Genomic DNA, 15,658 nt, shown 5'->3' with positions numbered 1-15,658 from the left:
CCTGAGCAACAAAGTGAGACCCCCATCACTACAAAAAAATTAAAACATAAAAAAAATTAGCTGGGTATGGTGGCATGCACCTGTAGACCCAGCTACTCAGAAGGCTGAGGTGGAAGGATTGCTTGAACCCAGGAGTTGGAGGCTACAGGATGCCTTAATCTCACTACTGCATTCTAACATGGGCGACAGAATGAGAATCTGACTCTAAAAAGCAAAACAAAACAACAAACAAAGAAAAAAGAAACACTGTAAAATTTATTATCAAACCAGTTGAAAAATTTACAGAAAAAATAAGGTAAACATTTAATGGTTTACAATGAAAGGAAATATGGATACACTATTAATGTATTTGGGTAAAATATGACATAAGAGATCTCAGAACCCAACTTTGCCTGGCATCAAAACACTCTATCCTATAGCTGATTTACTATGCAATAGCGCAGCTATCAGGCAAAGTATTCACTGTGATTGACTGATTAACTTGATACCCAGCTTTTTTGTGACTTGATGGCATCATTGAAGTTTTGTTTTAGGTCTTTATAAAATCAGCTTTAGTGATTCATCCAGATTGTTAAATGGAGATGTTTTTCTTAATGATTAAATGAAGAAATAAAGGCTATCTGAGTATACACCAAGTGTAGCTGTATTACAAAGTAATGTGTGCTTCTTTACCAGGGTGCCTGAAATAATGAAATATGAAAAAACATATAATCTAAAATGATGAATTTTATGTTAAAAGTATTCCCTTTAAACATATTAGGAATTTGAACAAGTATGGTATATTTTTAAATATAAATGGTTAGGGGCTATTGTATTGGACAGTACAGATACAGAGTATTTATATCATCACAAAAAGTTCTGTTGGATAGCACTGCCCTAGAGCAAGCAAAATAGAATTTTATTTAAGGATTGTAAATTTATTTTCTTGTTTTTGTAGGGGAGGAACGTAAAGAAGGAAAGCAAATCTCAATAATGCCTTCAAAATAATTTCTAAAAGACTTATAAATTCACAGTCATTTAGTGATATGTCCCCTATCTCTGCAATACCACAGCTGCACTTTACTCTCTATGCACACAATTTGATGAACATACCATGTTTTTTCATGTCTTGGTGCAATTGCAGAGGATGTACTATCTGCCAAGGGCACTGTGCTGACCCCACTTCCTCACTGTCTACTCTTACTCGTACTTGAGAATTTAATTCCTGTGGAAATAAATCCTTGAGCCCTCTCACACTCCAGTCGTATTGGGATGATGGCCCTCTTGGGTGGCATAGCAACAATGCAGTGTATTTCAGTATATTTCTGCTTAACTCCTCCCACTTCACACACACAAATATTTTCTGGGACCTTTGACAGCAAGGGTCACAACTTACTCATCTTATGCTCAATAAATGTGGAATTAATAACTTTGTCTAAAACTTTCTGTCATAATCAAATTACTTAACATGTATTAAATAACTCTTTAATAAATATGCCAACAAATATAAGCTTACCCTTTGAGGTCATTAATTAATTTGTTTTTTTCCTGGACTATTCGCTTGTGATGCATTCGATGAAAATCACGTTCTTTCTGAATTTTCAGCAGATCTTCTCTAGCTTTGCTGAAAAAAAATAGTAACTTCATAAATCACTGCTAATTCTTTTTCGAAAAATCATTTAGTCTTGAGTTCAAATCCAGTATTGGGCCATTCAAAAGATAATAGGAAAACAAGTATTTTGCTAAAATTCTCATTGATGATTCTCATCAAACATAATTTGTATAAGGTCATATTAGGTGTGGGGGTGAAGGATGAAATGGCAAAACCTGTAGTTCCAAAAATATGATTCATCTACATTTCATCTAAGTAAATGAAAATTAAAGGTATGCTGCCAGAGCATGTCCAAAGTATAAACCATCTACTTCCAAAGAGAACTTGTTTGGCTTGGAAAATTGAAATATATGAAACATGACAATTCAAAATTATTAAAAATAAAGACTATGGAATTTAACTCTGAACTTCCCAGAATGTAAAGTTAAAGAGAATATACTAGATTATTCAGTTCTGATAATTAGGAAAAGAAAGCATATGAATTCTAGAAAACCAAGATTTTATGGTATATATTAAATAAATATATATCATCAGTGGATCTGATTACTATATAATTCATAGCTTGATGAGAATGGTCTTCAATATCAGTGCTGTAATACAGAAAAATTTTTCAACTTGATATATCTTCTGCAAACCTCTGGCATAAAGCAAGCGAAAGCATTCTTTCTAAGCCCAGGTTCTATGTGAAAATTTAATGAGAATGTTTCACTTACCTCCATAATATATTAGTTTCAATATAATAATGTGAAATATAATTTATAATGAAAAAGTAGTTCTCAGCCTCAGATAACTGACAAAGTGCTACAGCATTGACACTGTCACATTTCCATTCTGAAAAATGGACTGATACCTCATACTAGGATTGAAACAGAAGAAATCTACTTCTCTGGGTCACAATTATTTCAAAATTTTGATTCACATAAAATAAACGCACATGAACAGATTTCTGCTTTAAGCGGTGTCAGAACTCAGTCACTGAGAAGCAGTGTATGGGATGCTACCAAAGACGTTTATGAGATAAAGTAAGGCTCTCAATGAAGCATATGTTGATTAACGACTTCTTGATGCAAGATCAAATTACATGGGGCATATGGTGCAAGGTCTCTGATCCATTCTTCCAAGTTTCTTCTTTTCTTTTAAGTTCTGGGGCACAGGTGCAAGTTGTGAAGGTTACATAGGTAAACGTGTGCCACAGGGGTTTACTGCACCTATCAATCCATCACCTAGGTATTAAGCACAGCATACGTTCGCTATTTTTCCTAACGCTCCACCTCCCCAGACCACATACCCCACCCCGACAGGCCCCAGTGCATGTGGTTCCCTTTCCTGTGTCCATGTGTTTTGATTGCTCAGCTCCCACTTATAAGTGAGAACATGCAGTGTTTAGTTTTCTGTCACTGCGTTAGTTTGCTGAGGATAATGGCTTCCAACTCCATCCATGTCCCTACAAAGGACATGATCCCATTCCTTTTTATGGCTGCATAGTATTTCATGGTGTATATGTGCCACATTTTCTTTATCCAGTCTATCATTGATGGGCATCTGAGTTGATTCCATGTCTTTGTGATTGTAAATAGTGCTGCAGTGAACATATACATGCATGTGTCTTTGTAACAGAATGATTTATATTCCTTTGGGTATATACCCAGTAATGGGATTGAGTCTATGTGTGTCTTTGCATGTGAGATGGGTCTCTTGAATACAGCACACCAGTGAATCTTGACTCTATCCAGCTTGCCACTCTGCATCTTTTAATTGGGGCATTTAGTCCATTTACATTTAAGGTTAATATTGTTATGTATCAATTTGATCCTGTCATTGTGATGCTAGCTGGTTATTTTGCAGACTTGTTTATGTAGTTGCGTCATATTGTCACTGGTCTGTGTACTTCAGTGTGTTTTTGTAGTGGCTGGTAATGGTTTTTCCTTTCCATATTTAGTGCTTCCTTCAGGAGTGCTTGCAAGGCAGGCCTGGTGGTGATGAATTCCCTCAGCATTTGCTTGTCTGAAAAATATTTTATTTATCTTTCACTTATGAAGCTGAGTTTGACCAGATATGAAATTCTAGGTTGGAAATTCTTTTAAGAATGTCGAATATTGGCCCCCTGAAGGGTTTCTGCAGAGATCCACTGTTAGTCTGATGGGCTTCCCTTTATAGGTAACCTGGCCTTTCTCTCTGGCTGCCCTTAACATTTTTTTCTTCATTTCAGCCCTGGAGAATCTGATGATTATGTGTCTTTTGCTTGATCTTCTCATGGAGTATCTTACTGGGGTTGTCTGGGTTTCCTGAATTTGAACATTGGCCTGTCTTGCTAGGTTGAGGAAGTTCTGGATGATATCCTGAAGTGTGTTTTCCAACTTGGTTCCATTCTCTCTGTCTCTTTCAGGTATTCCTATCAGTCATAGGTTTGGTTTTTTAACATAATCGCACAGTTCTTAGAGGTTTGTTTCATTCCTTTTCATTCTTTTTTTCTCTACTCTTGTCTGCCTGTCTTATTTCAGCAAGATAGTCTTCAAGCTCTGATACCCTTTCTTCTGCTTGGTCTCTGGCTATTGATGCTTGTTATTGCATTGTGAAGTTCTCGTGTTGTGTTTTTCAGCTCAATCAGGTCATTTATGTTCCTCTCTATACTAGTTATTTTGGTAAACAGCTCCTGTAATGTTTTATCATGGTTCTTAGCTTGTTTGCAATGAGTTAGAACATAATTCTTTAGCTCAGTGAAGTTCATTATTACCCATCTTCTGAAGTCTACTTCTGTCAGTTCATGCATCTCAGCCTCAGCCCAGTTCTGTGCCTTGCTGGAGACATGTTTCAATGATTTGGAGGAGAAGAGGCACTCTGGCTTTTTGAGTTTCCAGGATTTTTGTGTTGACTCTTTCTCATCATCATGAGTTTATCTACCTTTGATCTTTGAGGTTGCTGACCTTTGGATGGGTTTTTGTAGGGTCCTTTTCATTGATGTTGTCGTTGTTTTCTGTTTTTCTTTTAGCAGTCAGGCCCCTCTTCTATAGGGCTGTTGCAGTTTGCTGGGGGTCCACTCTAAATCCTATTTGTCTGGGTCCCTCCCACCACTGGAGGTATCACCAGCAAAGGCTACAGACCAGCACAGATGGCAGCCAGCTCCTTCCTCTGGGAGCTGTGTCCCAGAGGGGCACCAACCTGATGCCAGCTGGAATTCTCCTGTATGAGGTATCTGTGGACTCCTGTTGGGAGGTCTCACCTAGTCAGCAGGAGTGGGATCAGGGACCTGCTTAAAAAAGCAGTCTGACTGCCCCTTGGTGGAGTGGGTGTACTGCACCCTCATCTGGGCTCCCCTGACTCTCCAGAGCTAGCAGGCAGAAAAGAAAAAGACCACTGATCCATGATACCGCAGCTGCCCCTCCTAGTGGCTCCTCTCAGGGATATCAAAGTTCTGTTCATAAACTCCTGTCTAGGGATGCTGAAATTCCCACAGAGAGGCCTCACCCAGTGAGAAGAAATGGATCACGGTTCCGCTTAAGGAAGCAGTCTAGCTATGAACTGACACAGCTGCTGTGCTGCGCTGTGGAGAACTGCTTCTGGTCCAGACCACCCAGTCTCACTGGCACCTACTGCAGGGGACAATGGCCAACTGGAGCCACAGTGATGGTGGCCAACCCTCCTGCCCTGAGAATTAAGTCTTCTTAGGCAGTCGCTGGCCTGCTGCACTGGCTGGCAGGGATTCCAAACCAGTGTATTTTAGCTTGTGGGGTTCTGTGGAAGTGAGGCCACTTGGCCCCCTGGCTTCAGCCCCCTTCCCACATGAGTGGACAGATATCCTGCCTCATGGGAGTTCCCAGAGCCAGAGTACGCAAATACTCCTGTGTCTTGATGCCTGCTCAAACGGCCAGCCACCCAAGCAGCTGCCATGTCTTTACAGTTCTGTGCTTGGGACCCAAGGCCCTGGTAGTGTGGGCTCGCAAGGGGAACTCTTGATCTGCAGGTTGCAAGGATCCATGACAAAAGCAAGGTTTTCAGGGAGGGGTAGCACAATCCCTCACCGCCTCCTTTGGCTGGGGGAGAAAGCTTCCTTTGCCCATGCAGCCCTTGGGTGGGCCCTTGATGCTCTTCCTTGCTCTCCCTGGGTTGCGCCAACCACCTAGTCAGTCCCAATGAGAAAAGCTTCATACCTCAATTGAAGATTCAGAATTCACTTGCTGTTTTCATCCTTCTTGGTGGGAGCCACAGAGTAGAGCTGTTTCTATTTGGTCAACTTGGCTGCTCCCACCTCCTAAGTTTCTTTCTCCCCACCTCCCAGCACACCCTATTTTTTAAAAAATGACCTCTACTGTTCTTGATTTTACTGCCAATTTTGTAGTTTTCATTACACGTACATAAACAACGTTCAGGTGACTCACAATACTCATGGTGAACTTTCTCCACCTAAACCTCAACCTCATTTTCATGCCAACAATCTTGTATGTGCAAGAAATTACTGATTCAAACATTCAGTCTTGAAAAATCATCTGAGGAATATACTAATGATTGAACAATTTATTCTTTTCTGATTTTAACCCATGTGTGTATATCAAGAATATAATTTGACAAATAATATAAGTTGACAACATAAATTGAGAAATAATATAGATACTGATATTGAATGAAGTGCTTTTTATCTTTTCTAATTTGTGATTGTATTGCTTCTGGTCAAGATGTCTCTGCTGCAAAAACGAAAATTAATGGTTATTTTCCTTTAAATATATATAGTGTATTTTTTAGTGTTAGTGTAAGACTTACATATATTCACTTTAACAAAAAAGACAGTGAAATTTAGGACAGTTCTGCATCTCAACAACAATAAAGCCTATATTTAAAATAGGAATACATGTCCATCTTCCAGTTTTTAGATTGTAGATAAGGATGTAATTTTCTCAAGTTCATTATGAGATTCTTTGGGAACAGTTCATTGTTTGTGACAACCCTTTTTGAATTGTCTGGTTATCTGCATACTTTCATCTCTTCCAAAATATTACAAACTTCTAGTTTTAACCATTTATCTATATTCCTAAATGAAAATATAATTTTTAATTATTACTTTTTAAAATTTTTGCGGGTACATAGTAGATGTATATATTCATGGGGTACATGAGATATTTTGAAACAGGCATGCATGTGTAATAATCACGGAAAATAGAGCATCCATCCCCTTAAGCATTTATCCTGTTACAAAAAATCCAATTTTACTTTGTTATTTTTAAATGTACAATTAAGTTATGACTACAGTAACCCTATTGTGCTAACAAATACTAGGTCTTATTCATTCTCACTAATTTTTTCTGTACCCATTAACCATCCCTGCCTCACCCACACCCACCCACTACCCTTCCCAGTCTCTGGCAACCATCCTTCTACTCTCTATCTCCATTAGTTCAATTGTTTTGATTTCTAGATCTCACAGATAAATGAGAACACGTGAAATTTGTCTTTCCATGCCTGGGTTATTTCACTTAACAGAATCTCATTCTTTTTTATGGTTGAATAGTTCTCCATTACATATATGCACTACATGTCCTTTATCCATTCATCTGCTGATGGACACTTAGGTTGCTTTCAAATCCTGGCTATTGTGAACAGTGCTGCAACGAACATGGGAGTGCAGATATCTCTTTGATATACTGATTTCCTTTCTTTTGGGTATATACCCAGCAGTGAGATTGCTGGATCATATGGTAGATCTATTTTTAGATTTTTGAAGAACTGCGAACTGTTCTTCATAATGGTTATACTAATTTACAATCCCACCAACAGTGTACATACGTTCCCTTTTCTCCATATCCTTGCCAGCATTATTACCTATCTTTTGGATAAAAGCCATTTTAACTGGGGTGAGATGACAGCTCATCATAGTTTTGATTGATATTTGCCTGATGATCAATGATGTTGAGCACTTTTTCATATACCTGTTTGCCATTTGTATGTCTTCTTTTGAGAAAAGTCTGTTCAAATTTTTTGTCCATTTTTTTAATTGGAGTATTAGACTTTTTTCCTATAGTTTCTTATATATTCTGGTTATTAGTATCTTATCAGATGAGTCATTTGCAAATATTTTCTCCCATTCTATGGGTTTGTCTCTTCACTTTGTTGATTATTCCCTTTTCTATGCAGAAGCTTTTTAACTTGATGTGATCCTGTTTGTCCATTATTTTCTTTGGATGCCTGTGCTTGTAGGGTATTACTCAAGAAATTTCTGCCTAGACCAATGTCATTGAGAGTTTCTTTTAGTTTTCTCTTAGGAGTTTCATTGTGATTTGATTTTTGCATATGATGAGACATACTGTTCCAGTTTGATTCTTCTTCATATGGATATCCAGTTTTCCCAGCACCATTTATTGAAGAGACTGTCTTTTCCAGTATGTATGTTCTTGGCACCTCTGTCAAAAATGTGTTCACTGTAGGTATGTGGTTTTGTTTCTGTTTCTCTATTCTGTTCCATTGGTCTATGTGTTTGGTCTCATGTCAGTACCATGTTGTTTTTGTTACTATATTTCTGTAGTATAATTTAAAGTCAGGTAATGTGATTCCTCTGGTTTTGTTCTTTTTGCTTAGGATAGCTTTGCCTATTCTGGATCTTTTGTGATTCCATAAAAATTTTAGGATTGTATTTTCTATTTCTGTGAAGAATCTCATGGGTATTTTGATAGGGGTCACACTGAATATGTAGGTTGCTTAGGGTAGTATGGACATTTTAACAATATTGATTCTTAGAACCCATAAACATGGAATGTCTTTCCATGTTGCTGTGTCCTCTTCAATTTCTTTCATCAGTGTTTTATAGTTTTCATTGTAGAGATATTTCATTTATTTGCTTGTTACTTCCTATCTAATTTTATTTATGGCTATTGTAAGTTGGATTACTTTCTAATTTCTTTTTCAGATTCTTCACTGTTGGCATATAGAAATGCTACTGATTTTTGTATGTTGATGTTGTATCCTGAAACCTTGCTGAATTTATCAGTTCTCATGATTTTTTTGGTGGATGCTTTAGGTTTTTCCAAATATAAGATCATATCATCTGCAAACAAGGATAATTTGACTTTTCCCTTTCCAATTGTATGCCATTTATTTCCTTCTCTTGTCTGATTGCTAGGACTTCCACTACTACATTGAATAATAGTGGTGACAATGGGCATCCTTTTCATGTTTCAGATCTTAGAGGAAAGGATTTTAAGTTTTCCCTATTCAGTATGACACTGTGGTATGACATAGATAGTGTTTATTGTGTTGAGGTATGTTCCTTCTATACCAAATTTTTTGAGTTTTTATCATAAAGGGATGTTGAATTGTATTAAATTTTTCTCAGCATTAATTGAAATGAACATATGGTTTTTGTTCATTCTTTTGATGTAATGTATCACATTGATTAACTCGCATATGATGAATCATCCTTGCATCCCTGGAATAAATCCCACTTGGCCATGATGAATTATCTTTTTAATATATTGTTGAATTTGGCTGGCTGGTATTTTTGTTGATTTTTGAATCAACATCAGAGATATTGGCCTGTAGTTTTCTTTTTAGATGTGTCTTTGGTTTGGGTATCAGGGTAATATGGGCCTTGTAGATGAGTTTGGAAAAATTCCCTCTTCCTGTATTTTTTGGAATTGTTTGAGTAGCACTGGTGTTAGTTCTTTAAATGTTTGTTACGATTAAGCAGTGAAGCCATCAGGTCCTGTTATTTTCTTTACTGGGAGACTTCATATTACAGCTTCAATCTTGTTCATTGTTATTGGTCTGTTCGTATTTTGGATTTCTTCATGGTTTAATTCTGGTAGCTTGTATCTGTCTAGGAATTTAATCCATTTCCCCTAGATTTTCCAATTTATTGGCATGTAGTTGGTCATAGTAGCCACTGATGATCCTTTGACATTCTGCAATCCCAGTTGTAATGTTTCCTTTTCCATCTGATTTTACTTATTTGGGTCATTTCCTTTTTTGTGCTTTAATCTGCCTAAGGATTTGTTGATTTTGTTTATCTTTTCAAAAGAATAACATTTTTTGTTTCCTTGACTTTTCTATTGCTTTCTTCATTTCAAATTCATTTATTTCTATTCTGTTCCTTTTTATTTCTTTTCTTATGCTAATTTTGGGTTAGGTTTGCTCTTGCTTTGCTAGCTTTTTAAGATGAATCATTAGGTAATTTATTTGAAGTTTTTCTTCTTTTTTGATGTAGGCACTTATGTAAGTGCCTACAAATTTCCCTGTTAGTACTGTTTTCACTGTATCCCATAGATTATGGTATGTTGTGTTTCCATTATCATTTGTTTCAAGAAATTTTTCAGTTTTCTTCTTAATTTCTTCACTGATCCACTGGTCATTCAGGAGCATACTGTTAAATTTCTATGTGTTCATATGGTTTCCAAAATTCTTCTTCTTGTTGATTTATAGTTTTATTCCATTGTGGTCAGAGATGTTTGATATTATTTCAATTTTTGAATGTTTTAAAACTTGTTCTGTAACCTAACATATAGTCTATCATTGAGAATGGAAATATCTATTAAGTTCATTTGTTCTATCGTGCAGATTAAGTCTGATGTTTGTTGATTTTCTGTCTGGAATACCTGTCCAATACTGAAAGTGGGATGTTGAAGTTTCCAGCTATTACTGTATTGCAATCTCTCTCTCTCTTTAGCTCTAATAATATTTGCTTTATATATCTGGGTGCTCTAGTGTTGGGTGCATATATATTTACAATTGTTATATCCTCTTGCTGAATTGACTGCTTTATCATTACATAATGACATTCTTATGAAGGTAAATCCTGCCAAGATCAGATTCTTCCCTTTAAGGCAGTGGGGTCCCTTTTAGCCCAGAAAGTGTCTAGAAATGTTATGTGGGAGCACAGGCCTGGAATGGGGGCCTCAGGACCCAGGCATGCTTCAGAAAAGGCACAAACTAATGCCTACTTCTGAGGCCCCTGGGGAAAGGGCAACACACAGGCACAGGCAAAGATACTTTGCAAGTGAAGGAAAAGTAAAACTCTCTACCCCTGATGGATGGAGAGGTGTATTAGTCCATTTTCACACTGCACATAAAGACATACTTGTGACTGGGAAGAAAAGGAGGTTTAATGGACTTACAGTTCCACACAGTTCCACATGGCAGGGGAGGGCTCACAATCATGGAGGAAGGCAAGGAGGAGCAAACACATCTTACATGGATGGCAGCAGGCAAAAAAAGTGAGCTTGTGCAGGTAAACTCCCCTTTTTAAAACCATCAAATCTCATGAGACTTATCTACTACCATGAGAACAGCACAAGAAAGACCTGCCCCCATGATTCAATTACCTCCCACCAGGTCCCTCCCACAACACATGGGAATTCAAGATGAGATTTGGGTGGGCCAACCATATTGCACACTCGGCCCCTCTCAAATCTCATGTTTTACATTGCAAAACACAATAATGCCTTCCCAACAGTCCCCCAAAATCTTAACTCTTTTCAGCATTAACTCAAAAGTCCACAGTCCAAAGTCTTATCTGAGACAAGGCAAGTCCCTTCCACCTATGAGCCTGTAAAATCAAAAGCAAGTTAGTTACTTCCTAGATACAATGGGGCTACAGGCATTGGGTGAATACAGCCATTCCAAATGGGAGAAATTGGCCCAAACAAAGGGACTACAGGCCCCAGGCAAGTGCAAAATCCAGCAGGGTAGTCAAATCTTAAAGCTCCAAAATGATCTCCTTTGACTCCATGTCTCACATCCAGGTCACACTGATACAAAAGGTAGGCTCCTGTGGTCTTGGGAAGCTCCACCCCTGTGGCTTTACAAGGTACACCCTCCCTCCTGGGTGCTTTCACAGACTGGTGTTTAGTGTCTGTGGCTTTTCCAGGTGCACAGTGCAAGCTGTCAGTGGATCTATAATTCTGGGGTATGATAGATAGTGGCCCTCTTCTCACAGCTCCACTAGGCAATGCTCCAGTAGGGACTCTGTGTGGGGGCTCCCACCCCATATTTCCCTTCCACACTGCCCTAGCAGAGGTTCTCCATGAGAGCCCCACCCCTGCTGCAAACTTCTGCCTGGGCATCCAGGCATTTCCATACATCTTCTAAAATCTAGGCAGAGGTCACACACCTCAATTCCTGACTTCCATGCACCTGCAGCCTCAATACCATGTGGAAGCTGCCTTTTGATCCTCTGAAGCAACAGACTGAGCTGTACCTCGGCCCCTTTTAGTAACAGCTGGAGCAGCTGGGATGCAAGGCACCAAGTCCCCAGAATGCACACAGCAGAGGGACCCTAGGCCCAGCCCATAAAACTATTTTTTCCTCCTAAGCCTCTGGGCTTGTGATGGCAGGGGTTGTCGCAAAGGTCTCTGACATTCCCTGGAGACATTTTCCCCATTGTCTTGGTGATTAACATTCAGCTCCTCATAACTTATGCAAATTTCTGCAGCTGGCTTGAATTTCTCCCCAGAAAATGGGATTTTCTTCTCTATCACATCATCAAGCTGCAAATTTTCCAAACTTTTTTTTTTTTTTTTTTTTTTTTTTCTTGAGACAGAGTCTTGCTCTGTCGCCCAGGCTGGAGTGCAGTGGCACATCTCGGCTCACTGCAAGCTCCGCCTCCCGGGTTCACGCCATTCTCCTGCCTCAGCCTCTCCGAGTAGCTGGGACTACAGGCGCCCGCCACCACGCCCGGCTAATTTTTTTTTTGTATTTTTAGTAGAGACGGGGTTTCACCATGGTCTCGATCTCCTGACCTCGTGATCCGCCCACCTCGGCCTCCCAAAGTGCTGGGATTACAAGCGTGAGCCACCGCGCCCGGCCAATTTTCCAAACTTTTATGCTCTGTTTCCCTTTTGAAACTGAATGCCTTTAACAGCACCCAAGTCACCTCTTGAATGCTTTGATGCTTAGAAATTTCTTCCACCAGATGATAACCTAAATCATCTCTCTCAAGTGCAAAGTTCCACAAATCTCTAGGACAGGGGCAAAATACTGCCAGTCTCTTTGCTAAAACATAACAAGAGTCACCTTTGCTCCAGTTCCCAACAAATTCCTCATCTCCATCTGAGATCATCTCAGCCTGGATTTCTTTGTCCGTATCATTATCAGCACTTTGGGCAAAGCCATTCAACAAGTCTCTAGGGAGTTCCAAACTTTCCCACATTTTCCTGTCTGCTTCTGAGCCCTCCAAACTGTTCCAACCTCTGCCTGTTACCTAGTTCCAAAGTCACTTTCACATTTTCTGGTCTTTCCAGCAATGCCCACTATACTGGTACCAATTTACTGTATTAATCCATTTTCACACTGCTGATAAAGACACACCTGAGACTGGGAAGAAAAAGAGGTTTAATGGACTTACAGTTCCACTTGGCTGGGGAGGCCTCACTATCATGGTGCAAGACAAAAAGAGCAAGTCACATCTTACATGGATGGTGGCAGGCAAGAAAAAGGAGAGCTTGTGCAGGGAAACTCCCCTTTCTAAAACCATCAGATCTCATGAGACTTATTCCCTATCAGGAGAACAGCATGGGAAAGACCTGCCCCCATGATTCAATTACCTCCCACCACAGGTCCCTCCCTCAACATGTGGGAATTCAAGATGAGATCTGGGTGTGGACACAGCCAAACCAATCAACAGGTAACCATCTTAGGCCTAATATTCCATCACAGCAAGTAGAAGTATCCTACTCCTGAGGTAGCAGTATGAAACTCCTACAAAGACCAACTACAGATAGAAGGCAGAGTTTGGCCATAACACAGAGGATGGACAAAGAGACAGGAAAAGTCCGCATTCCTAAGGCTCAGGTACACAACACCTCCCTAGTGAATATGGACTAAAAAGAGAGAAACTCTCTGCCATCTCCCTGAGATGGCAGACTGGCATCATCTTTACCGAGTACTAAGTGAAGAGGTAGAGAGAATTTAAGTAGAGTGAATGGAAAATAAATAAATGATTGAGTTGATACTTTGTTGTGAAAGCACAAGAACCTCACTTAAATTCTCATTTAGAAAATGATTCCATTTTCAATTAGAAGTATGGAGAAAGGCTGTGTGTAGAAGAGATAAATTGTTTTGAAAAAGGATCAATGAATCTCTTCAAATAATTTGCAAAAAGAATAATGAATAAGATCTTAGAACATTCATTTTAACCCTGTATTTTTTTAAAAAAAAGTTGTACAGAATATCCTGAGTGGGCTATCAAAACAAGTTAGCTCTAAAGCATGTCAAGTTGAATGAGTTTATCTAAAAAATAATACTATATTTGTTTTAGAACAGTAGATAAAAATCCAATATTATGTCTTTATAATCAGCTAACAGATACAGTTACTTCATTGGAGTAATGCTAGTATGATAATAATATCATATTCAATATAGGAAATTCTTCATAGCAATGTGACCTTGTCAAGCTATATAACCTCTGTAAATATCAAATTTAGCACCTCCAAAATGGACATATAATGAGCTTCAAAGCATATTCAATTAAATATTTTAGTAAAGTGGCTTACATACTGTCTTGCACATAGAAAATACTAAATTACTCAATAAATGTTTCTGTACTCATAATCATCATCATTATCATCATTTCATAATATTGCTATTTAGTATAGTAAAAGAGACACACACAATTCTTCTAAGCGCTAAATTTATCTTCCGACAATAAGGAGTGTGCCAGTAAGTAAATATCCTTTAATCGACCAAAAATATAAGGATACGTGAATATTAGTAACACTGTGTATCTTTAAAAAAATGAATTTAAAATTTTGTGACATCTATTTTGAGTATACTAAATTGTCTTAATTTCAGTAACTTGAATTATATAAATGAGCTTATTTTTATCTTATGTGAAAAGTAAACCCAAAACATGTTAAAAAATACTTTAATAATGCTGCAAAATTTCTTAAGCAGAACCATAAATGTGCAGCATTGCATCAACTCACTTTTAAAATATACATTAGAAGCCTATTTGTGCTCATCCCAGGAAACAAAGCATAGGAATTGACTGAAGTATTAGACCTTAAAGTTTTTCTGACCATTAAATTGGTTTTCAGGGACTTGCTTTCTGTTTGCACAATGAAGTCTATTCAGTAAAACAATTTAAATTCATTTCATGGTGGTGCTTCTCCTATTATGACCTTCCTGCTGCCCATCTGCTTAATAAATGGAAAATAAAAGTTGTACTAAAGAATAAAGTTTAAGATATTCATATAAGCAACTAGTATTTTAAACTATATAATATTTCTTCATCACATTAGTAGAGCATCTTTGTGTTAAAAAAAAAAAAAAAAACACAGCAAACAGACATTCTGTTTCAAGTACAACACAGTTAAGAGTTACTCAGTGGAACATTCCATCTAAATGTGTACATCATAAAGAAAACAATTTGCACATGCTTTGTCTTAATAAAATGGTACAATGACTATCTAACTTCTCCATTTCAGGAAACCAGCATATCAAAGTCTACAATTCAATTATGCAATATTAAGGTACAGATATTGTACTACAAAATTATTGCCCCAAAACTCCATTTTCAATATGATATGAATATTATTTAATAGTATGCTCAAAAATATTTTGAAGTGAATATCCATGGTAAAATAATTTTATTAACTGAATAGTTTTAAGTATTTTTGAATGATCATTTAATAATGAGTTTATTATTTTGTTATAATTTGGCAAAGTAAAGCATATAAACATTTTCTTGTTTACCTGCATCAAAGTAGGCCAACTTTGTCATATATTTTTCTCACGTGCAAAATTGAATCGAAGTAATTTCTGATAATAGTAGTTACATAATTAGCAAATATTCCATTATCTTCAACTGGTTATAAATGAATTTATTTAACCCACTAAATTTTATATTGGAATAATTGTTGGACGGCCAAAATGGAATTCAACCAGATTAGAGAAAAACTTTCATTATACCCTAACCAAAAAAGAAAGGGGTATATTCATGTCCAGAAAAAAAAATACCTTCTTAATTTAACAAGCAATTACCTAAACACTAAAGCATGAAATTTTATGAGCCTCATTATTATCTTTATTTTCACAGTGTTTGTTTCTGAAAGTCATAAAACTAAATGGGTCTTCACAAAAGCTGGGCAC

General features: G+C 37.6%; 1 protein-coding gene across 7 annotated transcripts in view; it reads right to left on the bottom strand.

Moving 5' to 3' along the window:
• Positions 1–15,658, bottom strand: part of SPAG16 (sperm associated antigen 16) — a 1,161,742-nt gene that overhangs the window by 1,100,894 nt on the left and 45,190 nt on the right. For all 7 annotated transcript variants that reach the window (XM_063645681.1, XM_055290509.2, XM_055290510.2 and 4 more), the window contains one exon: positions 1,496–1,603. In XM_063645681.1, the coding sequence (XP_063501751.1) occupies positions 1,496–1,603 (108 nt within the window). The remainder of the gene's footprint in view (positions 1–1,495; positions 1,604–15,658) is intronic.

Source organism: Symphalangus syndactylus, chromosome 8 (assembly GCF_028878055.3).
Source record: "Symphalangus syndactylus isolate Jambi chromosome 8, NHGRI_mSymSyn1-v2.1_pri, whole genome shotgun sequence".
NCBI classification, from domain to species: Eukaryota; Metazoa; Chordata; class Mammalia; order Primates; family Hylobatidae; genus Symphalangus; species Symphalangus syndactylus.
This window is presented reverse-complemented; position numbering and strand designations above follow the sequence as displayed.